The sequence below is a fragment of the Poecilia reticulata genome, linkage group LG20, assembly GCF_000633615.1.
Source record: "Poecilia reticulata strain Guanapo linkage group LG20, Guppy_female_1.0+MT, whole genome shotgun sequence".
Lineage (NCBI taxonomy): Eukaryota > Metazoa > Chordata > Actinopteri > Cyprinodontiformes > Poeciliidae > Poecilia > Poecilia reticulata.
In genome coordinates this window covers 15296177-15319967 of record NC_024350.1, presented here as the reverse complement: position 1 = coordinate 15319967, position 23791 = coordinate 15296177, and the positions used below count along the sequence as shown (strand labels likewise).

Genomic DNA, 23791 nt, shown 5'->3' with positions numbered 1-23791 from the left:
AGAACCCTCAAGCTCCCAGGCCTCTGGTAGAGGACCCGAGCTCAGAGGATGAAACAGACCACCCGCGGAGGGTGAGAAGGGAATTTATATATATAATTTATTTATTAATTTTTCATAGTACCCCCAAGAATTTAAAACTATTTTGACCCCTGCTAATAACTGAAATGGTGAAACTGACAAAAAGTCTCTTTGTAAATAATACTTTTTAAGATAGTGTAGATAAAACCTGGGGCAGCAATGAGTGGAGGTCATATTGGGGTCAAAGAATTTTCTGGCTCAAAATTAAACTGTAAGATGATAAGTTCCGCTGTTTACTGAGCATTAGCTGCATTCCTGTAGTGACTTGCAACAGAAAAGAGCTTTTTGAACCCAATGTTGAGTGACTTTGTAGCATCTGTGATCCATCTGAAAAACATTTGTACAGAAATAAGAATATGTTTGGTTGATCATTTATCTTTGTTTTAGCATTTGCTGGCAATAAATGTTATTCCCCTGAAGAAAAAAATAGCTAATTTGTCCTTAAATGGTGCCATATTTGAAATGGAACCTCCTCACTTCAGACCTGTCCGTTTGCTAAATGAAAAAACAATTTAATTACCAACAGGTTCGTTTCTTCAAACTGTAATCATCTAATCCAATAAACAAGAGTCAATAACAGAATAAGGTGTTTAGCCTTGGCAGAGAGGATTTGGCATGTTTGATGAGTGAAACTCGCAAGCACATCTTCCTTACAAATGCAGCCATTTTCAAAAATAAATAAACAGGCTTTGCGAGATTTATTGCCTAGAACTGAAGCAACAAAGAAATAATCAACCACAAATAAGCTGTCATGGTGTTTGCTAGCTGTACTTGTTAGAAGCGGCTTTACGAGAAGGACTGGACAAAAATGAGGACAGATGTTACTGGTATTAGGCCCAGAGATGACGAGGAAGGCCTGTAAAAAGACTTATGACTCCCAAACAGTACAGAGTACCGTAAAGTCAGTAGAAGAGCAACTCTGAAAGCATTCACAAGCCAAGGCTACATGAAAGACCCTTAGCAGCACTGAATGATGATAAATAAAACTTTATGGAGGATTTGTAAAGTTATTTTCTTTTAAAACTTCGAATCCATGGTTTTCTGTAATGCAATCTTCCATTTAATCTTCATCTCCTTCACCTTAGATCCATCATTAGATATTTTTGTATGTCTCCTTACACTTCCATCCATCCATCTTCTTAACACCCTTGTCCCTTAGTGGGGTCGGGAGGAATGCTGGTGCCCATCTCCAGCTAACGTTCCGGGCGAGAGGCGGGGTTCACCCAGGACAGGTCGCCAGTTTGTCGCAGGGCAACACAGAGACACACAGGACAAACAACCATGCACACACACTCACACCTAGGGGCAATTTGGAGAGGCCAATTAACCTGACAGTCATGTATTTGGACTGTGGGAGGAAACCGGAGTACCCGGAGAAAACCCACGCATGCACAGGGAGAACATGCAAACTTCATGCAGAAAGACTGGGGCCGGGAATCGAACCCAGAATCTTCTTGCTGCAAGGCAACAGCTCTACCAACTGCACCACTGTGCACCCATCTCCTTACACTTGCAAATGTTTCTTGTGTATGCCTGTATTTTATTCCTTTTATATTTAACTATTGTGTTGCCTTTTCTTTCTTTACTGGATGGTGTCTTTTTTTTTCCAATGTTAGCACAGGATGTAAGCTAAGCTGTCAATAAACTCACATTTAACTTATTAATGCATTTTGTGCCTTTCTAAATAAATTCATTTAAAGAGATAAATTAAATTGTATCTTAGCAACATTAGCTGGAATACATTTTTGTTACTATGATTCTATAGGAACTTTTTTAAACTTCTGCAAACTGGCTACAATTTTTCTACTTTAAATGTTGGATAAATGTTACATTACATTTCAAAGATCTTTGACCAATTAATGATGAATCCAGCCAGACATTCCTTTGGTTATACAAAGTATTTTAAAGAGGAATACAAGTGGTTAAAAGAGGACAAATAATAGAATATTAAATTGTTACATTCATACAAAAAAAAAATTTGACTCCAAATTGAAGTAAATGTTACTTCAACACATTGTAATATATACAAATATTTTTCAACTACAATAGTTTCACAACTATGTTCTTTAATTGTTTTCCCTTTTTTGTTTCCGTCACTAAAATGCAAAATTAAAGAGAAAAAGGTGGATTTGGCATCATTACTCTTAGTAGTAATTACAAAACTCATAATAAAAATACATCCCATGAATCAGTTGTTTCTATTAATGTCAAAAGCTTGCAGTTCTATGTTACGTTTAGCTAAAGGAACCACATGTGAAACCAGAAAACAAATGAAAAAAAATAATTGGCAAAGCAATACAGAGTGAATGCAACTTTATTTACATTTTTTTTTTTCTTAAGCAGAATCTAACAAATTGCTACATGTTTAAAAAAAGGTCTTGCCTCAATTTTTTGGTAAATTTCTTTGAACAAAATTGGTATTTACAGCTCACATTTTTAAATAATATCAGATCAAATCATCAAGCTTTTTTTTTTTTTTTTTTTTTTTTTTTTTTACAGCACACACAGACATTTGGAGTTTCCATTTAAACGGTATGACTAGAACATCTTCAGTCCAAACTATCTGCTAACATCCTGGTGAAGTACAGAACAGCTGGTTGTGCGTTGACGTTTTGGATGCTGTAGGCCCGTCCTGCAAGAATAACAGTTAGGCAAAAATATTAGCTAAAAAAACGAATAAAGCCATACCGCAAGGCGAATTAACAAGAACACTATTAAATATTTATTTTATATAGAAATTTTAATATATTGATACCAATTTGATTTTTATCTATAATTAATTAAGGAAGTAATTTAACTGCAGGTAAACGCTGTAATTAATCTTGTTTTACTGATTGAATAAAAAGATAATGTGTAATGTTATCTTTAGTAGTTAGTGTAATTTCCGTTTGGTTGAAATATCTTCAGAAAGATGCTTCCTGCAGCTGTCCACCTCCACGCTAATCAAATGGTATCAAGTTACTTTCTTGGAATGTTGTATTTAGTTTATGCCACACATCTCCTGTCTTGTTCAAATAAATTAATTTGAGACTAATTTGTTACATGAACATTATTCCAGACATTCTGGTCTTTGTGTATGATCTTTCTGGCAATCTTTAGTCTGATCCTCATGTTTTTCTGAGAGAGTAAATGTTTCCTTCAACTTGTGCACTCTGATTGTTCAGACTGTGAAGTTTCACATCAACCATAGAACCTAAAACAGCCAGTTTTAGGTTCTATGGTGACACTTTAGGGTTTTTGGAGATTTAGCATCTTGCTGGAGAAAAAAAGTGGGTGTCTTCATTTAGACATAAAAACGTTTACATTTTTAACATTTACAGAAAACTTGAAGCAGTTTTCCTCCCATCTCTCAGTATTCCTAAAATTAAATTTGAATATTTTTAATGTCCAAAAACACAATGTTCTAATTTGATTACACGATTAAAGAAAAAAAGAACTTTATTCACGCCTTAACTCTGCAAAAGTGACAACATGGTTATTCTTACCACACTCCACCACAAAAGCTTGTCCAGAGCTGTAGCGAGAAACGCTGCCGTCGACGGTGACCTTCACCGAGCTCGTTAATAAGTTAAAAATCTTTAAAAGATAAAAAAAGAAAGAAATTAGAAATAAGGGGCCTGATATTCTCAAAGGTGGAAAGGTGAGGTGGAAGTGCACTGACTGTTGTTGCACTGTGATCCACCCAGAGGGGTTTCTTCGTGTAGGAGCCCATCAGCAGCTTTCCAGCGCAGAAGGAGCTGCAGGCGAAATCCTCCTGGATACCCAAGGCACCGTTTTGGTAGAAGTACCACTGAAACTGGTCAGGAGTGATTGTAGTGTCACCTGCAGCAGGAATACGTCAAATTTTGTCCTTCACTATAAATGAAAATTGTATTTCAATCCTAAATAGTAACCGTTGCGTCACAAGATCTTCTTACCGTCAGCCTCCACGGTCCAGAGGCTCTGGAACCATTCAGTGATGTTTTCCTTGTCCTTTGACTGTAAGGTCAAGGGTTTGAGAGGGGAGGCACAGAAATCTGACACAGACAGCACGGTGTGGACCCTGGATGACGGCAGATCTGGAACACACAAGGAAATGAGAGATATAGGAAAAAGAAATTGAAACACAGAAGGCAATTAGTCAGAAAAATGTCTCTTCGGAAGCCGTAACATTCGATGGAAGTGAGGTTAATGGAAAAACATTAGCGGTAAAACTTGTCGATGTGAGCAACACACCCCGGAGTCAAAACCCCAGGTCCTGCATTTTTAATTCCCCTCAGGAGCTGCAGGGACTCGGTGTAAATATTGCAGTGTGGACGCCCACATTTTTAGCCCGACGAGAGCGACAGTGAAATGTGGTGAAGTCGTCTGATTAATTCAACGGCGAACCACTGCTCTCCACTGAGCCAGCGGGGAAAGTAATCTTCCCAATCTCTGCAGCAGAGAGGTACAACCTGAGATGTGGACCAAAAAGGTTTCACTGAATCTGAATTAAAGGTTGAGCATTTCGGCATCCTTTCACATAATTAAATATGTGCAAAAAGGATTTAAATAAATGACTCTTTAAGTAATGTGTATAACGTTTCTGAAAATATCGAGAAAAATCCCGTCTTTAGTTGCTTAGAGTCCTGTGTCTTCCTCTCTGAAGCTCACTCACGGAGTTTTCTATGAGATCTCCAATTGTTCTTGATACAGCCTCAAAACATTTCCAGCTGCTTTGGTTACTGAAAACATTATGGTTCTCATATATGTGCGATTACACGTCCTTTCAGTCCCTAATAAGAAGTGCAGTGACAACAGATAGTGATGCAATTACTGTTCAAAAGTCAGCAATGAAGACTTGAGAAACCATTAAAATTGTCTTTCCTTTATACTCATCAACTGTTGAAACTTGTAAATATGTCATTCTATGTGCCGATTGAAAATCAGCAGACAATAAAGATATAGTGAAAACTATTACAAGATTTAAACGTACTCGTGTCATTGTCACACTTTTCCAGGTCAATCATGGAGGACGGTCCACTTCTGAAGACTCTAAACCTGTAAAAAGAAAAAAAAAAAAAAAAGTCACAACAAACCCGGGGTGACAGTAAAGACAGATGGAGTAATTTAGGTTCTTCCTTACGTGTCCTCAGCCTGACACTGTCTGTCCTGTGAGGCCTCCTGGTCGGGCTGTGTGCATTCATCCACATCCCCCCCACTGTGCATGTCTGCATCAGGCCTGCTGCCTGTTATAGGGCCAGTATCAGCGTTCTCCACTGAAGGCTGCGACATGACATTACGCATTTTACACTGATGCACGAGTCTGTTGGTGACCACGACTGAAGGGTCTTTAAATGTTGCAAGAGAGCGTTTGGAAACCTTTGGAGCAGACAGAGGCTTCACAGGAGCCTCTGGAGCTCCCCCTGGTGTTTTTGACGCAACATTGCCGTTTTTGGGAGCGCCGAGTCTGAATGGTGACTGCTTTGGCCGCTTCTCCCACTTCTGCTGAGGTTTGGGTTCGTTTAGGGGAGGCTGCGGGTCGATGGTTTCCAAATCATCGGACTTGGTGACTGCCCACCAATCACTCGGTGGCTTCCTCCTACGTTTTGTTGGTTCGGTTTCCCTCAGCTGCTCCTTTTGCTGACACGTCTGAGATGCAGGAGTGGAGCTGTGATGATAGACTTTTTGAAACGGCTCACCTCCTACAACAAAAGTACATTCAACAGTTATTTCCAGTTTTAGGACACTTGAATGCCACTACTGTTTCCAATTTAGGCTACTTCCAAAATCAAACTAGCATGCAGTAAAGTAAATAGGATAAAGCTGAGTTGACTTTCAAAGATACAACTTTGATATTTCTGGCAGCTTTTGAATTAAGTCAGAACGTAAACTACCCCTACTTTTACAAGTGATAAAACAACACAATGCAAATTTGGCTTCGAGTGTAGCTGTAGAAATAGTAGAGATTTAGAATCAGCCTATCAGTCAGTATTTATAGCAGTTGTTCGTGTTAAGAATCTGAGGACTTTCTAGCTCTTGTGTTCTTACGTGAGTTGAGGATGTGGTCTCTCTTTGAAAAGACCAAGGGGCTTGAATGCTCATCCAGCTGCTGATCGGGGATCTGCTGCTCCTCCAGCTCTGCCACAGCTCTACGGTGTTTTTCTGCCGTTTCTTTATTCTTCACGTCTCTTGCATTTCTCCTTTTAGGCGGTTTCTTTTTACTCTCCTTAACTTCATTGGTGTCATCGCTGGATGACTTTGTGGGCTCTTTGGAGTTTCTCCTTGCCGGCGCTTTGTCTTTCTTGTTCTTAACAGTCGAAGGTACAGCTGAGCTAGGCTCTTTGCTCTTCAGTTTGGACTTTTTGTGGGGTTGGGGGCTTTCTGCTTGCTCTGGGTTCGCAGGGGAGCTCACCCACAAATCTCCAGGCTGCTGCTTTTTCCTCTTTCGAGAAAGCTGGGCCTCTTTAGAGGAACTGCTTGAGGATGTAGCTGATTTCTTTTCTTGCTTGACCTCTCTGTTTGCTTCAGACTTTATGTCTTTGTCTGCAGGGTAGCAAAGAAACGAGAAACGCCATTAACACCTTGTACATGTATTCATACACATGCTGCTTGAGTTACAAGACAAAAGGATTTAGCATGATGCATTCTAAACGCACAATAGCCTAGATCAAGTATTAATATTAAAGTTTAGCAGAATTAATATTTAAAATGAGTAAAGCGTAAACAGACAGAAAAACTAACCAAACAATAAGTTTCAGAAAATTCAACGCCAGCTGAGATGATGCCCTTACCCGTTTCTGCTGCCTCCTGAACGATCTGCTCCTGACGTTCTTCTCTAAAAACATCATCAGTTCCTGCCTCCTGCACATCTTCAGATCTTTCCGTCTGGCTTCTCTGCTCATTTAATGAGTTCGTCGAACCTTTTAAATTCCGGGCAGGTTCTTTTTCCGGTTCCACATTTGTTTTTCCTTTGGGTTGATGTTCCGACTCGTCCGTCTGTTCTGATGAAACTTTCTTTTGCCGTTTTTTCTTGTTTGGTTTCTCCTGCTCAACAAAGTCGTCTGCAGGAACATCTGGGTGGCTGAGGAAATCTCCTTTGTTATCATCAGACTCCACCACCTCATGGTTTTTCTTTTTCCCTTTCTTCTTCTTCGTTCTTTGATTAACAGCCTGACTGTCCAGTTTGTTTTGGGCCATTTCGCCTTTCTTTTGTTTCTGTGAAACCTCGATGGGACCCTCATTTGTTCCCTTGTCTGTTGAGCTCTCTCTATCAGCGCTGGAGTTCTTGCTCAGCCTCTCTTTCTTACTCAAGCCACTTTTACTTGGGATGGAAAACCAAAGCAGCGAATCCTCTTCTAGAATCAGAAAATCGTCCTCTGGCTCCGGAGGAAGCGGAGGTCGAGGCTGTGCTTTGACTGGAGTTTTCTTGGAACTTAAAAAGCACACAAGAGTGTCATTTATTTGTAAAATGAAAAACAATACATTTAAATAAGGCTAAAGATTTGATTGTAACATTAATCCACTGAAATAGATTACTACGGTGTGATTTTATCTCAGTTTACCATAATGGTTTGGATTTTCTCGCCAGCTGGATCTGCTTCAGGAAGCCATTCATGTCCCTTTTCACATGTGAAGAAGGTTCTGCAGGCGGCTGAGTGGAGACCAAGCTGGACGTTTTGGAAGAAGGAGCAACTTCAGGCTCTACTCTCACTTTTTGAACTGAATCCTTGATGTTTTCATCGTTGCTGTTGAACACACAAAACAGGAAATACTCAATCGTTTCACAAAAATTATTAATGAGAACACAATATCCTGTTTCCAGAGATGTAGAATTACTTTTTAATTTGTACTGTTGGGGAAAAATAAACCAAAATACAACTTTATCAGTGCTACATAGACAGTTAACATCTTTCAGCATGTAATTGCAACATTATTTGGGAAAAAGCTAAGTATTCAATACAAAAAAAAAGCTTACCTTGGATTTTGGACCACTGCTCTGTGACCGGACACTTTGGTCAGGACAATCCTGGTTGAAGGTGACTCCAGTTCCCAATCATCAGGCCTGTACATAAAAATAATTAAAACAAATTAAAAAACACAAAAAAGTAACAAATAAAAACTCTTAATTTATCTCAATGATGTTTTTGTAGAAGGAAATAAAACAAATTCTCGTACTCCTCAGCTACTTGTCCATTGCACTGAGGCTTCTGGATGGGAACAGGGTCGGCTTCAGGTTCTTCTGTTTTCTCTTCACCGTTAAATGGAATCTGGGTCACACCATCATCATCCTCCTCCAGATTCTTCGTTGTCTCTTTCTCTGGATTGTGTTCTATGGGACTAGACGTCTTAATCGGCCTGTGTGCTTCAAACGGGAAAGCCGGATCTGTAAATAAAACAAAAGAGCTCCACATTATTTAAAAAAACAAAACAAAACATGATGATAGGGCACAAACAAAGACCTTCTAAACCAGTGTTTCCCAACCCTGACCTGCATGTTTTAGATGTTGTCCTGCTTCAACACACCCCATTCAGATGATTGGAGTTCAGCAAAAGCCAGTTAATCAGCCATCAATTAAAATCATCTGTGCTGAAGTAGGGAAATGCCTAAAACATGCAGGGCATTGTGCCTTGAGGACAAGGGTTGAAAAACACTGTTCTAAACATTTAATGTCTTCCATTTATTACTCGTTTATGATTTTTGGTGTAATTATGAATCACTCCTGCCAGCTATTGTTGTTTTACATGTGCTTTACACTTTACTAGATGAAAATCTTACCAGTGTCCAGATTAAGTATTGGTGAGCTTGCAGGAATCTGAACATGTCCATTGGGAGCCTAAAAAGGAATTAAAAATTTTTTTTTATTAAACTAAGTGGTGTCAGTTAAAGTAAAGTACATGAAGTCTAAACAAACATCCAAGTGCCGAGTCTGTACATTATAAAACTAAAGCATCAGAAACTATGAGATTATGCTCTATAGCCTCTACAATCATCACTGTACTAACTTGATGGTACAAGGAGATTTGGTATTCTGCAAGTTCTTCAACTGGGTGTTCTTCTTGTGGGACTGGAGACATGGATCCTTCACTGTAGTTTGTCCCAGAGCCAGAACTCTGAAACAAAACAGACGGTGGGTGTGGCTCAAGTACACACACATCTGTGAAAAAGAAAAAACAAATTCTAATTATTGCACAGGCTTAAACTTCTAAACACAATGACACAAGTGTACAAAGGTGAACAATCACCTATGTCATCAAACATCTTGTCGACGTCCTCGTATGTGAATGATTCTGCCCACTGATTAGACAAACTGAAACAGAAAGTTCAGGGGAAAGTTAAAAATTACATTTCCAAGCAAATATTTAAAAGAAACGTTGCCAATAAATGTGCTTGATTGAAGTTTCTTTAACTTTAAATGAACAAATATCCAATGAAATTCATTCATTCTTCCAAGAAGTAAAAATAAAGATTTTTAACAATATCTTTGTTCAAGCATCCATGTTGTTGCATTCATCATGATATAAGCTCTTTTGATACATTTAATATAACAAGTTTAAGTGGTGATGCACAGCTAAACTTTCAGAGGAAAACATGTCACATATCTCTTTTTTTAATCACAGCTTGTGAAATTACATTCAAGAAAGTTAACCTGAAAAATCCACACCGAGACAGAATCCAATTCATAATGTAAATATGTCTAACCTAAACAGATAAGTCAGATGTGATCAATGCTTCCTAAATGTAAATGTTGGTTAGTTACACGAGACTAAAATGATCTAGAAACTCTTAAGAACAAATTTCACAACTAGTCTAATAAACAACTATAGAAGCAGATAAGTACCTTTTCTTCTCTGTAATGTAGCACAGTTTCCTCCTTGGTCTCCTCTGAGAACAGAAAAAGTTCATCAGTTTTCAACACCAACTACTACAAAACTGTTTATTTACAAAAAGATTATAAGACCAGCAAATAATATACCACTTAGACCAGTCAGGTAATAAAGAATCCTAAAAATGAATCCAATCATTTGACCCAGTGTACACTGGAGGAAATATTTACACCGACTTTAGAAATCACAACACAGCCGCAAACCTCAATGTATTTCATTAGACTTAAATCACACATAGCTAAAGGAGGTAGAGGACAATTTTGCTGTGGAATAAGAATGATACATACTTTTCGGTTGCACTTTTAACAAATAAAAACCTGAAAAGTGCAACCTGAATTTTAAAACAGCAACCTCTACTCAAAATATCCCACTTTTGCAGATTACTTATAATTGAGCCTCGATTGTTATAACTACAACCACAAACATATTTAAAGAAAACATAGTATGAGAGCTCTCAGGATCACTGAAATATCAATGAAAGTAGTTGGATCATTAAGTATGACGGGAACAGCCTGGTTCCACATCGGGTGGATTTAGAATGGAATTATTATGGTTTTGCCGTTTTAGCCAAATAGTCACAGAGAGGTACTTCTAATACAACAGGGAATTTCAAGAGGGAATTTCTAATACAACACTCGTTAACTACTACTATCACAGTTGTGGTAAGAGCAGACCCATGATAGTTTGCAGCCCTCCTTCTTCGGATAGGTGATGAAGACAAAAAAAAGAGCAAGAAAACAAGCCATAACTCACCAAAGTCGGATACTTGGACTCCATTTTAGTCTGCCAGTTGTCAGTGTTTTAAACTGCGACGACGTTTGGTACATCTGTCGATGCAAAAGTTAACAGCTAACGGTAGTTTTCATTTCAAGTCCAACTGTTAATTTTTTTATTTAGCCTACTAAGTATGTTCTAATGAGCTACTCAAACGGCAATTAGATTAATATAAGCAAGTGAAAGAAGTATTTTATCAACTTTTTCACTCTAATAAGCAGTCCCAGAAAAAATGGCGCTGTTGAATATTTGTAAATACCCCGCGCAGAAACCCGACACTTATTTACCCTGCGTTAGGTCTTACAGGTAACGGTGTTTGAAATCCTATTCACTTTAACATCCAGTTTGTCCTCTGAAATTATACTTTAGGAATTTCTTAGCTGCCTTAAACTTACTTATAGACTTTCAGAACTTATTTCTATACTTTGAAAATATCTATGTCTCATTTGTGAGATTTGTAGTCTGGAAGACTTGATTCAGGGTTGACAACACATCCAAAATGTTCTTCTTCTACTACACGTCAATTTTTTTGACTTACTGCCCCCTGTTGATTAATATGGTGCGCAGCAGTTTGTCATTTGTTTGGAAGAAGTAATCGCTACATTTCCGTTTTTGTTATGGGTTTACAAAACATTATGAAGACTGAGAATAAACCACCATTCAAAGAAATGTCCAGGTATCTTATTATCTTGTATCTTATTATTTGAGTTATTACTGCATTCTTGAGGTGTGCTTTATTGTTCCTGATGTGCATTTTAGATATAAAATCTCTTGCGCTTTGCGTGTTCGTATCACTGAATATATCACTAAAAAGATTAATTGTGCAGAGAAATGGAAATGCATGTAATGTTTACTTCCGGTTGTCGTTTTCATTCGCTTTAAGGTCTAATAATTCAAATACCCAGAACCTGAATACGTTTCATTTTATGTTTATCTTCCAAAGATTGCAAAAGACCTACAAAATAAAAGATTTTGCCATTTTATTTTAGCAATGACTTAATATAAAAATAATAAAAGATGTCTAGAAAAAAAATGGCATAACATGCCACCGGGAATAAAAACAATAAAAATAAACGTATTTTTTATTCCAGGAGTTTAATTCTGCATTGAAAACTATGTAATATACCAAAAGACTCCTGAAATTATGTTAACTGATCTAAAAGCACAAAGAAATTGCATTTTATTTTTGTTGAGAGATTTCTTTTGTCACACTTCAATTTAAATTCTTTCAACAAAATATTTAAAGTATGAAACAATGTAAATGTGCAAAGAGAACAACACTTGGGTTTGGAATGTAGGTTTTATTTAAACACAAAACAAACAGCAATACAGAAAAAAAAATTTTATACATTTAAATATACAAATGTTAAAAAGAAATTTAATTACAACCCATTTCTGATGTGAACTGCTGTAATTATAATGTAATCACAGTGTTCCTATCAAAGTCTTATCTAAATTTGAGGCAACAACCATGAGAGTTTTATAGATCCGGCAGTCCAAAAGCATAGTAGCAAAATTATAATGCAGTGAAAGTTAATGTGTCAGAATATACACAAAAATAGGTAGTTTAAATAGAAAAGGCAGCTTTGTTTGCTTGCTATACACAAAAGTTCTCAACGAAATATTTTTTTCTGCTTCTCAGCTATTTCGGACACCTCCAAGGCTTTGGGACTTGCGTCTTCATACAGTGGCTGCTTGATGTGTCTCCAAACTATTAAAACAATCCGGATGGCAAACAGCACACAGGATACAGCCAGCAAAACAGCTACAAGAAAACAATCTGTTAGGCAGTGTTCAACTTTGGGAATCATTTTGGTTTCTGTTTAGATTACTTTGTTGTTTCTTCACTTCAGATCTTGCCTTAGTTCATTCAGTGTGTTTTGTTCTCGGTTTATATTTATTTTTTGTGAAGTGAGGGATTCTGTTGTGGGATAAAACGCTGTGCAGTCCCTCTCAAAGGACATAGTGTCCTCATTCTCAGCAGCAAGTAGGGGGTGGTTACTCAACACAAAAGCAGGGAGGGGGCCAACTGCGTACTGACTGCAGAGGCAAACGAAAACATAGTCAGGATGAAACTATCTGATAAGTTTATTTTTCTTTCTGGTTGTCTACCCACCCCCTCCTTCTCTTTTTCTCTCCCTTCCCTTTCCCCTTGGTATAGTACTCTTGGAAGCTGGTCCTGGCCCATATCAAAAACTGGTAGTCTAAAAAATATTTCTAATATCACATTTGCTCTAGGCAGTTTTGCCTAGAGCAAATAAAACATCTAAAGTTCCACTTTTCTTACCAATGAAGATTCCATTGCGGCTGGGTGAGGAGGCGTCATAATTCTTGTCCAGGTTTCCAGACAGAGCCCAGATCACAACAACGTAGGGTATGAAAACATACCGCATATGTCTGTCCAGGACAAAGTTTTCCACAACGAACCTGCGAAGGCATTGATTATAAAGATTATGCTATAATTTTTTTTGCCAAAATATACATTATTCAATGAAATACCACTCACCACACAAGCAGCACCACAGACAACAGAGAGTATGATAGCGTGGCAGAGTCTGCTGTGGACATGTTAGCTTCATACTTCAGCACGATAGTCAAGTTGAGGAGCGTTGCAATGGTCGTCCATGTTGTGTATATCATCACACCATTGAGAACCTGCAGACAAAGATTTAATGAGTTTGAAAATTAAACGCTTTTTTCTTTTGCCTTGTTTTATTATTCATTTCTGTAAAATAAAATCCAATCATGCCCACGTTTGGTTTGGGCCCTTAATAAACTGAAATTTTCGGCAAACTCTAATTACCATTGTTAACTGCAGCTCAGCTGATATTATTTATAATCATTGCTTAAATGTTTTTGCCTTCTAACATCACAAATATTATAGTAAATTGCATTTTTCCAGATTTTGTAGCTTTCAGACACTGATTGCTATGACTTTAAAAATTTGCGCAAGTCTGGTTCATCCTTAGGTCAGATTTTCAAAAGCCTAATGTTTATCTTCTTAAACAATAGAAAAAAGCATTATGGGAATGTCCTCCCTAAAGATAAAATGTCCAGTGATGCACAGCTGTACATGTTTTGGTGCAAAATATTTGTATCAACCAAAGTTATGGAGATACTGCCTGGTAACCGAGGGTCGTTACCCAAAGTTATGTGAGTCATGTTCTGATAATGGCTGAAAGGCGACTCAGCGAGTAAGAAGCCAGATAGAAATGTAAGTAAACTTCAGAACTGTAGATTGTTAAAAGAAACTCTAGAAAAAAAAATTTAACTCAACATTTTGGAATTTATCTAATGCTAATCTTCCTAAACAAGAAATATGATTACTTATTTAACTCTGAACACAACACATATAAACATTTGTTTTGAACCGTATATGTTTTTAAAAAAATCAAAAATCTTTTTTTTTCATTTAATTTCCCAGCTTATGTTTAAGCTGACTTAGCAGAGGTTGCATTTACAGTTTTTGCTGTTTAGCTGAAGAGTAATGTTGTCAAACATAATGCTTCTTTCATTTTGTGTGTTTCTTGACTCATTATTTTAATGATAACTGTAGTTCTATTTGGAGCCTTAAGCACCTGCTTAGTTTGCTTGTTTCTTGGGCTGGCTATTACAAGCACTCACCAGCATGCGAATGAGCCACAGATCTACTTTGCTGTACTTATTGAGCCAGGGTCCGTAAACGTGAAGCCCGTGACAGATGAAGCCAACCATGGAGTAGTTTGTGCAGATAATCAGGATGAGGAAAATGAGTGCAGGAATCATCAGTCTTAAAACAGAAAACACAAATTCAAACACTCAAACTGCTTGCTTTGTGACTCAGTTGAGATTGTTACAAAAACAAACTGAAGCTTTTAGAGAAGGCTCCTACCCTCTGTCCCAAACAAGAAGCCAAGAAATGTTGAATCCTTGATTGAGACACCAGCTGATGAAAAATCCATAGGGCAACACTGCGGGGCTGCAGTAGACATATCCATAACCATTTCTGCAGGACAAAACAAATGGGACAGTCTTTAAATCACTTTTACTTCTGCTGGCATAAACACAGAATGTTCCTGCTTGCTACCTTCTGCAAAGACCAGAAACGATGTAAACGATCGTTGCAGACAGCCAGATGTAGATGACGGTCCAGATGTTGAAGGTCCACCCTGAAGGAGTGAGCTCTGTGTCGTACACAGCCGACACATTGGCTGTGGTCGTGGTATAGGGACCTGCGTAAGAGAGGTAAGATGGAACTGCTGATTCAAGCTCAAGAGAAACTTGCATGTTGAAGTTATACTTGTGTTTATCATCCTGTAGTGAAAATTCAAGACTTTACAGAGAAAATAATCTTAACAGAAGAGATAGAATATGTTTCAACTCACCAACTCCAACCACAGAAAGCCCGTTGAACACCAGACTTACTGCATAGACGGCAACAGATATTAATATGGCAGCAAGTCGCCCATAGTCGTGCTTTCCCATTGTGGTCTGATGCAATTACACTATTGACAAATAGAGGAAAAATACAGTTTTGAGAACAGTGATAGAAAACAATATTAATAGCCTACTCCTTTCTAAAAATTTTGATAACAAACAAAGATTTACATTTAGGCTTTGAAACAACTTGTATTACATTACATATACATTCATGTGTTGTTATGTCAGCTCCGCTTTATGCCAGTCAATAAAAAACTGGCAACGTGACAGAAAGCAAAGTCCACATATACATAGGCTGTAGCGTACCTTGTTTGCTCCTTCTGATGTCCACCAAGTCACTGGTGTGAAGAGAGTGAGTAAATGCGGAGCACCGGGGGGGATCGGCCTGTTATATAGAGGTTTAAAGTTAGGTAAGAAAAACGTTTACGACCCACCTAAGGGTCACGTGCAGCTCTTATCTTACAGGCACTTGCAGCTTAGTACAGAGGGTCCAGTTGTTTTTAGAAGATGTGTATATATATATTGTACATTCCTTCTTTATTAAAATTATGGTGTTTTTTTTTATTATTATTATTAATCTTTGGTTTATGATTAACAGACAAACCAAGCAAACAGATATTTGAAACTGTGCTTGTAGTTTTTGTTATATCAGATGACATCATTTAACAAATAAGTCATTCCTTCTTATATCAGATGTGGTGTGTGCACTGCTGTCGTGCTTACTGCAAGGAATGTTTTGGCAAATATGCCTTTCGATAAAGGATTTCTTGAACTTTTGGCTTAGTATTCTGAGAAACCCGTAAATATATAAATCTACAAAAACCGAAGAAAGTAGCACACATATGAATGAGATCAGAGAGGCTCAAAACTGGAAAGGATATTATTCTCGTAATCAGCTGAAGTGTTTAAATGTTGGCTCCTGAGCCTTTAAATATCCTCTCTACAAGAAATGTTTTTGCTTATTTCTGTCGCTTTAATTTCAACACAGGTGAAGAGCAGCAACTTCTGGCAGATGTGGAGGTCACAGCAACTCAGCGCAAAGTCATCTTATTTGATAATGCTTGTTTCATAAACCTTCCTTCCGAGTGGAGCGGACTCCTGCAAGGCGACGGCACCCCCACCCGGATATGGCGTGATTATTCATAGTAAGCAGATAACAGTACAGATAAAAACATATGGGAGATCTGAATCACTGAGTTGTAAAGGATGTTCTCCTCTATTATAGTCGTGATACCAAATTAATTCAAAGGTTTTCATGTAATGATGCTTTTTAACTCCGATTGAAACTCAGCTGATGCATATTAGTCTCAATTATTTTCCACAGTTTAACTTCCAGTAGCAAAAGAATAAAACCTGGTTTTCCTCATAGATTGAGGCTTTAAGAATCATTCATATTTAATTGACAAATATTCATTGACCTCATCTGTTGAAGATTCAAGAGAAAAGCCCTCTCAGTTCAATATTTACTATTTATTGCACAAAAGAATTATGGGAAATTTATTTGGTTTGTTTTGATTAACACACTATTTTATGTCTGTATTTGTTATTTTTTTTAATTCAGTGAAGAAATAAAAAAAACATAATAAAAAAAAGTCTATTTCTTGTTCCAGACAACGCCACAACAGCAAAAATTAGGCAATATGTGGAAAGTGTTGCATTCAGAAAAAGTCCAGCTAAACTGATACCCATACAAATATGAAAGGAGGCAGAAAGCGACATGGAAAATCTAGATTTAGTGAGAGGTATTATATCATGTTTGTTTTTACTCTGAGCCTTTGTGCATTTATTTGAACCCAAGAATGTTCAAGCACATTTTGTAGCTCAAAGAGAGCACTGGGTCTTATTCTGACTTTCTGTTATCTGTTAATGCAACCCTGGATCACCCAGTGGGTTTTGATTAACACTAAATAGTTCATTGATATTGCTTGAGCTACTTAGAAAAAATATTTCAGACTGTTTTGTTAATGTATTTAATGTCTTGAATGTGTTGTCTTGTATTATTTAATTTCCCTTCAAGGATAAGTGATGAAATTCTGATTCTAACATTGACACTGCAAAAATAATCCAGACATAGCCAATATAAATTGATTAAAAATAGTCTTTATTTTCATAATACAAAAGCTAGACAACCCAATAGTCATAATATATGAACAAAAAACAAACAATAACATAACAAAACTTAAAGGACAAAACTCATCTGAAGTAAAAAACGGGCACACACGTGTCTAATCTGTCAGGGAGCTCAGCGTGTTTACAGGTGTGTTATCATACAGGTTCATAAGAGCTTCATGATGAGTCAGCCATCTTTTCAAGGACACGCTTATCATTTTTAAACAGATGCAATAGATTTTCAGGTATATTTTACAGAGATCGCAAGATAAAGTCGGACATAAAATAAAAGCCTCAATCACACACACACAAGACGCTCATTTAAACATCTCTTTCTGCTTCTCTGCGATTTCCATTGGCGACATGTCATCAGGGTTTGCGTCTTTGTAGAGCGGCTTTTTGATTTGCCTCCAGGTGACCAGAAGTATCCGTGCAACACACAGGAAACAGGCGATGCCCAACAGTGCAGCTGTTTTGGAGGAAAAGTAATTTATCGTATTGCTAATTACATGTAAACATGCTTCCCATCTATTCTGACTGAGTTTGAGCACTTAGAATATTAGGCAGTGGTTTCAGTAAATGTTCAAAGCCAGTAGAGACCACAGTTGTAATTGCAGTGAACGGTGGTTCTGTAAACTTAACTTAGGCTGGAGTTTGTAACATTGTCACATTTTTAAGGATCTACATTGGTTAATAATATGTGGTTTTGAATTGTGTTGATGTGCTGTGTTTTATGACTTGATCAAGTCCTTCAGCCCAAATCATTATGCTTGATACTTGAAATAGAGATTTTTGTTTTAGAGTTGTTTTTCTAAATCTACATGTAACTTTCAAGATTTGGTTAGGATCCGATGATTTGCTGAAAGAGAATGCATATTCTCTTCACAATATCATTGTAATACATGTGTTCTTGCAAACAAACTGAAAGTCGTTGCAATGTTGTTGACAGAGATAAGCATCTTTTTTCCTTACCAATGAAGACGTTATTGCGAGTGGGATTAGCAGCGTTGTAGTTTTCCGTAAAGATGCCTGTCAGCGCCCAGATCACAACCGGGTAGATGGAGAGAATGAACCTGACGTGTTTGTCGAGGACAAAGTTTTCCAGGAGGAACCTGAGACAGCCAAAGAGACAAGGCATTACGTCCATGTTCTTATTTTTCTGCAAAAATAGAAAAAAAATAAAAAAATGTTCAACTTATACACACCACGCAGCCACCACCACGGTCAAAAGTGAGAGGGAAACTGTGGCAGCGTCTGTGCTGGACACTTTGGCGTCATACTCTAACACAATGGTCAAGTTAACGAGAGAAGCTATGGTTGTCCATGTGGCATATATGGCGACCCCATTCTGAATCTGTAATACAGACAAGAGACAATATTAAGACAGAAGCTGAGAAGACAGTTGAACAGGTAAAAGCTAAGCTGGAAAAACTAACCAACACTCTGAGGAGCCACAGGTCTACTTTGTGGTATTTGTTGAGCCAGGCTCCATATTGGCTCAGGCCGTAGCAGGAGAAGAATATCACACCATAGTTTGTCAGTGCGATCAGGATGAGGAAAGCAAGCGCAGCAGACATGAACCTTTAAAAAAAAATGCACATAGAATAAAAACACGGTTTATAACCAAACTTCACATTTACAACTGTTTTGTAATTTGCACATTCTGCTGCTTATCTCCTTAGCAAAGGTCAGCTTTATCAGTGGGCTGCATAATGAAACATTATGTCCCTAATCCAACGCTTTCAGTCTGCAAACTCATGGATACAATAAATAAAATGCCCCCATGAAGAACTTTTGGAAACCTTTGATAAGTAGTTAAATCATTTGTACAACTGCAAGGAGGCAGCACATGTAAATGTCTGTTTGTCAAGGAGATGTGGTTTGCAGAGCTGGATGTATCAGATAAAAAAAATTACTTATTTCCAGACTGTTCTTAGTTTCTTCAGGCATGGTAATTTAGACATTTTAATTTTTACCAACAAAATTGTATTTAAGTTACTTACATTTTTATTTTTAAATAAATAAAAAAATACAAGCAACAAAGAGCAATCCAAAAGAACCAGACCTTGTATATGAGGATTATTTTCATGTTTTGTGAAAACAAAATGCAGCCTCTTCCTTCTGACAACAACTAAAGTATCCTACAAATCCATTTGACGTACCAGTAATGCACAATAGTTTTGATTTTGAAACACTGAGTACACCGAATGCAATAAATATGGCACTTAACATTTTTGTAATATCTTAAATAATCTCTCTCAAAACAAACTACCTACAAATGGAAAAAGAACTGATTACGTTGATATGAAAAAGTTTCCGTCTTACATTCTGTCCCACAGGAACAACCATGAGATGTTGAGAACCAGATTCAAGCACCAAAACGCAAAAAAGCCATATGGTAGAACAGCAGGGCTGCAGTAGACATAGCCATAGGCGTTCCTGCAGAGAATATTTACACACCACCAAAGTCACTATTGTAATTCGACGTTTCACTTAAGCTGAGAACCTCAATTTAAGCTTTTTCGCTTACTTTCTGAAGATGCCAGAGAGGACGTACACCATCACCAAAGCCAGAAACAAGTAGATGATAGTCCAGATGGTGAAGGTCCAACCTGATGGTGTGAGCTGGATGACAAACTGAGCGGAAATGTTGCTGGTGTCGTATAAAAACGGGGCTGCAAGAAAAAAAAGATATAAATGAAAAATCAGCTAAAAGGGTAAAAATAGAAACAATGAAACAATTACAATAGGGTTAGCCTTTTTTCAACTTTTTCAATTAAAAAAAAGATTTAACCATCGTAATGCTGAAAAAAATAGTCATTGATATTACAAACAATTAAATAACTTAAATGAAATCTTTAAATTCAAACTCACAGCTTCCTGCTGCTGCCAGCGCAGAGAACACCATGGTGATGATGAAGATGATCAATGCCATCGCCATGGCAATCAGAAGACCGAGGTTGTGCTTCGCCATTCTTGATGCTTCAACTTAACCTGAGAACAAGAAATATTTGTCAACCAATCTGGAAAACGGAGAGAAAAAAGGATGTTGGTGCCACGTCAGACAATCTGCATCATTAGCAGAAACCTGCCGCTTATTTGCTCCTGAATAAGAGTTCTCCGCAGTGTGGTGCAAAACAAGGGTCTTCACTGCATTTAAAAGGTATGGTTGTGTAAGAGAAGGACTTTTATGAGTTTACTAGATTGTTCCTAGATTGTTTACTAGATTGCGCGTGTTCGAAACATATGACACCAGACACTTTTTTTACATCAATACAGATAAAAAACTTGGAAAAAATAAGAAAAACAAGGCGCCACCTAAACTGACTCCTGCTTATGACTCTCTTTAGTAATTGTGAACACATAAAGAGTGAGACTTTGCCCCCATTCTGTGTTGGATAACATAGTATTTATGACCCATTCATATGTTCATGTAAGCTTTCTTACTCAACCCCTGCATTACTCTGTTAGGATTGGCCAGGAAGCGATTTTAATCCACCTGATCTTCAGAGTTATGAAATGTTGAGCTGAACAAAATGCATCATGGTCCTGAAAAAAAAGCTGACAATGTGTCCTGACAATGCAAACAGGTAGATTGAATGACTCCAATTATGTAAAAATGTTTTAAATAACATTTTTTCTGGTATTTGTTTTGCTGAAATGCCAAAAACACATTTGCATTGAACAGAGTCAATTCTTCTGATAAAAATAAGACCTCCAGTAGTCTTTAAAGAATGCTAATGCAATCAAAATCTGTAACTTTGTTTGTTAATTCATTTTGAGTTATTATCTGGTGAATTAAATAAGTTATGCTTTTTATGTCTGTTTGTTTACATCAGGGGTCTGCAAGTTTTACAACACAGTGTCCAGGTAAACAAAACTCATTTAGACACAAATGTTACAGCATGAGACCTTTATTTAAAAAAAAAAAAAACAAAAAAAGATAACTTATTATTTTTGATAAATTGTTACTATAAATGGGAAATTTAAAGGAATTTTATGGAACGACAATTATGTTTCTATTTTGGGGATTTAAAATAAAAGAAAGCCACAACTTTTCCAAAAGGAGAATGAATGTGCTTTATTCCGTGGGTTATTGATATCTGTGGAAAATGATGTGAAAAGAAATGCACATCATTTCCAACCTGCTCACACAACAAATAGATCTGAACAAATATTATTTCTAATATCACTCTGTGGAAACTGTGTTATTGTATGAAAAACTGGTAAAAACGGTCATTTGTTATTAGAAATATTATTATCACAAAGTGAGACTTAAAAATAAGTCTCACAAAGTCTTTCTCAGCTTTTAGGGGTAAAACTGAACACATGTCCAGAACATTCTTTCTTCTTCTTTTTTTTTTTTTTTTTGGTTTCTAACCGTTGCTGTTTCTCTCCAGTCAAAAGCAAATTTATATTTATAATCCAGCCAGGATTTCTGGGTTCAAACATGCATCTTTGAATAAAAAAAAAATCTTTCCCACTTCATACACTCTTGTGATGTACGATGTAGAATAAAGTCTTGTTTTATGGAGAAATGGAAACTTTTAAGAGACAAAGGTTTACATTTGTTTTCTGATGGATGCTCAGAACATGATGGGATTATAGGAATTAGAAAACAGACAGAATTTCTGTATAATCTTAAGTACAGGACTCACAGCTAATTGAATCTCTAAACTATAAGCCCACAAACATATATATTATATTACATATTATATATTACTACAACTCTATACTAGTGTCTGATTAAGAGTTTATAAAACAGAGGACCAGTTTATTGCACTTACGAAAACGAGTTTCGATTTCATCTTATGAAATCGCAGGACAGGAATTATAAAACTATAAAAGATTACTACCCTTCTAACTCCTACTTTTAAAGTGGACATTATGCAATGAATGTTTAAATAGGAATGTTACAAAACTATGCACACAGTGATACATATGTTTATACACACAAATAAAGCGCAGTCACAAAAGTTACTCTTCGAGAAACTGTTTATTTTGTTTTCATAAAGATTCCAGAACAAGTCGCGTGTGTCCATCGCTGTTAGTAAACAAATGCAAGATAAACCGTTTGGCACGTGAACCATTTCCACATCCTCGTGCATAACTGAAGCTTTTTTTTATTTAACGTTTTTTTTTTTTTTTTTTTTTACAGTGACAGCCTGAACTCTGCAGATCAAATCGTCTGTAGCAGACTTGGACTCAAACATATTTTGACATAAAACATAAACAAGCTGCAAGAAAATCATTTTTGATCGTTACAACAGAGTCTTTCTCAGCTTTTAGGGGTAAAACTGAACACATGTCCAGAACATTCTTTCTTCTTCCTTTTTTTTTTTTTTTTTTTTTTTTTTGGTAATTATGTACAGTTTTTGTAATTGTCATCTGAGTCAAGTTACTAGAACTTGAAAACTGGCAGCTCTGTCTCTGCCTCCATCCGCTTTTTTCCCTGCGGACAGTACCTGCGTGTGTGAGCGTGGTCCCCGCTGGCCCCGCAGATGGGGCAGGTGTAACTCCACAGGATGGGGCAGGTCACCTTCCCGTCGTCCGATCTGAGTGCGTGGGACCGGTACACCCGGGGCGACTCCCCGTTCTGCCTGCAGAAGCGGCAAAGGTCCGCCGAGGTCTTGCTGCAGCTGCTGGTGTCCGACAGACTGCTGTTGCTGCTGCTGACTGATCTAGTCTCTGAGGATTTTTTCCATTTCTTCCCATCGAGTGACGTCTGGATGATGCGCATCTGCTGGCCGGGCTCCTTCCTGGGCTCCCGTGTGTTTCCAAGCTCCACCGGACGCCGGTCGCCCACCAGGAGCGTGTTCAGGTTCATGTAGTCGTGCCACATGTCGAAGCTCTGGAAGTCCACTCTTGTTTGCGTTGTGGTCATTTTTTTTTGTCAATGCAGGATTGTCTTGAGTTTGACTTTGATCGCATTATGGCATATTTATAGACGCGTGGACATAGCTTCAGACTGCAACAATGTTTACGTCCTGAGATGGGCGGCAGGTGCTTAACTATGCAGTTTGACGTTGTCACCTTTTATCTTAAACTTTTCTTTTGAAGAGAAGCGATTTTATTGTTTTCACGTGTCACTATGGAAGATGTAACAGACTTTGTCCATTAAGTCAGCCTATCTAATTAAACTCCATCGTGTAGTAATAAGGTTTGATTGATTTCAATATCTGTGCTATAATTAACAATAAGTCCGATTAAATTATGGTATGAAAAATATTATGAGGCTCTCAATCAAAAATAATCTATGAAACATCATATCAAATGTTCTTTTCAAACTTTGCAGACTGTGCACAGTGCTTTGTTTTGGAGGTGATGGGTCAAATGGTCATCAATCCCGATGGCAGATCGCTGCTCTTTGACAAATAGGCCTTTAAATGTTGAAAGTCTGAATGACTATGTTTTAAATGCTTGTACAAACAGGGGTAAGAATGAGGAGAACATTTATTTAGCATTCAGAAATGATGTATTTATTTACATATTTTTACCTCTTAAGTCAAATTTGCTTTAAAAGACCTGCTTTTAGAGGAAATTATTAGTTATTAGTTATTTATTA

General features: G+C 37.3%; 4 protein-coding genes across 4 annotated transcripts; all 4 read right to left on the bottom strand.

The window, feature by feature from the left end:
- Positions 1-2401: 2401 nt before the first annotated feature.
- LOC103456580 (serine/arginine repetitive matrix protein 1) lies at positions 2402-10985 on the bottom strand. The gene is made up of 16 exons (XM_008396227.2): positions 10678-10985; positions 9879-9922; positions 9283-9347; positions 9043-9194; positions 8816-8873; positions 8215-8422; positions 8015-8101; positions 7602-7784; positions 6831-7471; positions 6088-6582; positions 5183-5741; positions 5033-5097; positions 3996-4136; positions 3740-3900; positions 3564-3654; positions 2402-2710 (listed from the first exon to the last, which is right to left on the bottom strand). Exons 1-16 carry the CDS (start codon positions 10699-10701, stop codon positions 2628-2630), a joined length of 3057 nt encoding a protein of 1018 aa, XP_008394449.1. The 5' UTR covers positions 10702-10985; the 3' UTR covers positions 2402-2627.
- A 1052-nt stretch (positions 10986-12037) lies between these two features.
- LOC103456581 (uncharacterized) lies at positions 12038-15592 on the bottom strand. Its single transcript, XM_008396228.2, has 8 exons — positions 15424-15592; positions 15063-15182; positions 14765-14909; positions 14570-14683; positions 14323-14467; positions 13205-13353; positions 12986-13125; positions 12038-12463 (listed from the first exon to the last, which is right to left on the bottom strand). The coding sequence occupies exons 2-8, from the start codon at positions 15160-15162 to the stop codon at positions 12312-12314; spliced, it is 945 nt and encodes a 314-aa protein (XP_008394450.1). The 5' UTR covers positions 15163-15182; positions 15424-15592; the 3' UTR covers positions 12038-12311.
- A 1605-nt stretch (positions 15593-17197) lies between these two features.
- On the bottom strand, positions 17198-22775 carry LOC103456582 (uncharacterized). The gene is made up of 8 exons (XM_008396229.2): positions 22692-22775; positions 20101-20220; positions 19757-19901; positions 19552-19665; positions 18663-18807; positions 18432-18580; positions 18199-18338; positions 17198-17695 (listed from the first exon to the last, which is right to left on the bottom strand). The coding sequence occupies exons 2-8, from the start codon at positions 20198-20200 to the stop codon at positions 17544-17546; spliced, it is 945 nt and encodes a 314-aa protein (XP_008394451.1). The 5' UTR covers positions 20201-20220; positions 22692-22775; the 3' UTR covers positions 17198-17543.
- On the bottom strand, positions 22583-23762 carry nanos2 (nanos homolog 2). Its single transcript, XM_008396230.2, has one exon. It carries the CDS (start codon positions 23108-23110, stop codon positions 22628-22630), a length of 483 nt encoding a protein of 160 aa, XP_008394452.1. The 5' UTR covers positions 23111-23762; the 3' UTR covers positions 22583-22627.
- Between the last annotated feature and the right edge of the window lie 29 nt (positions 23763-23791).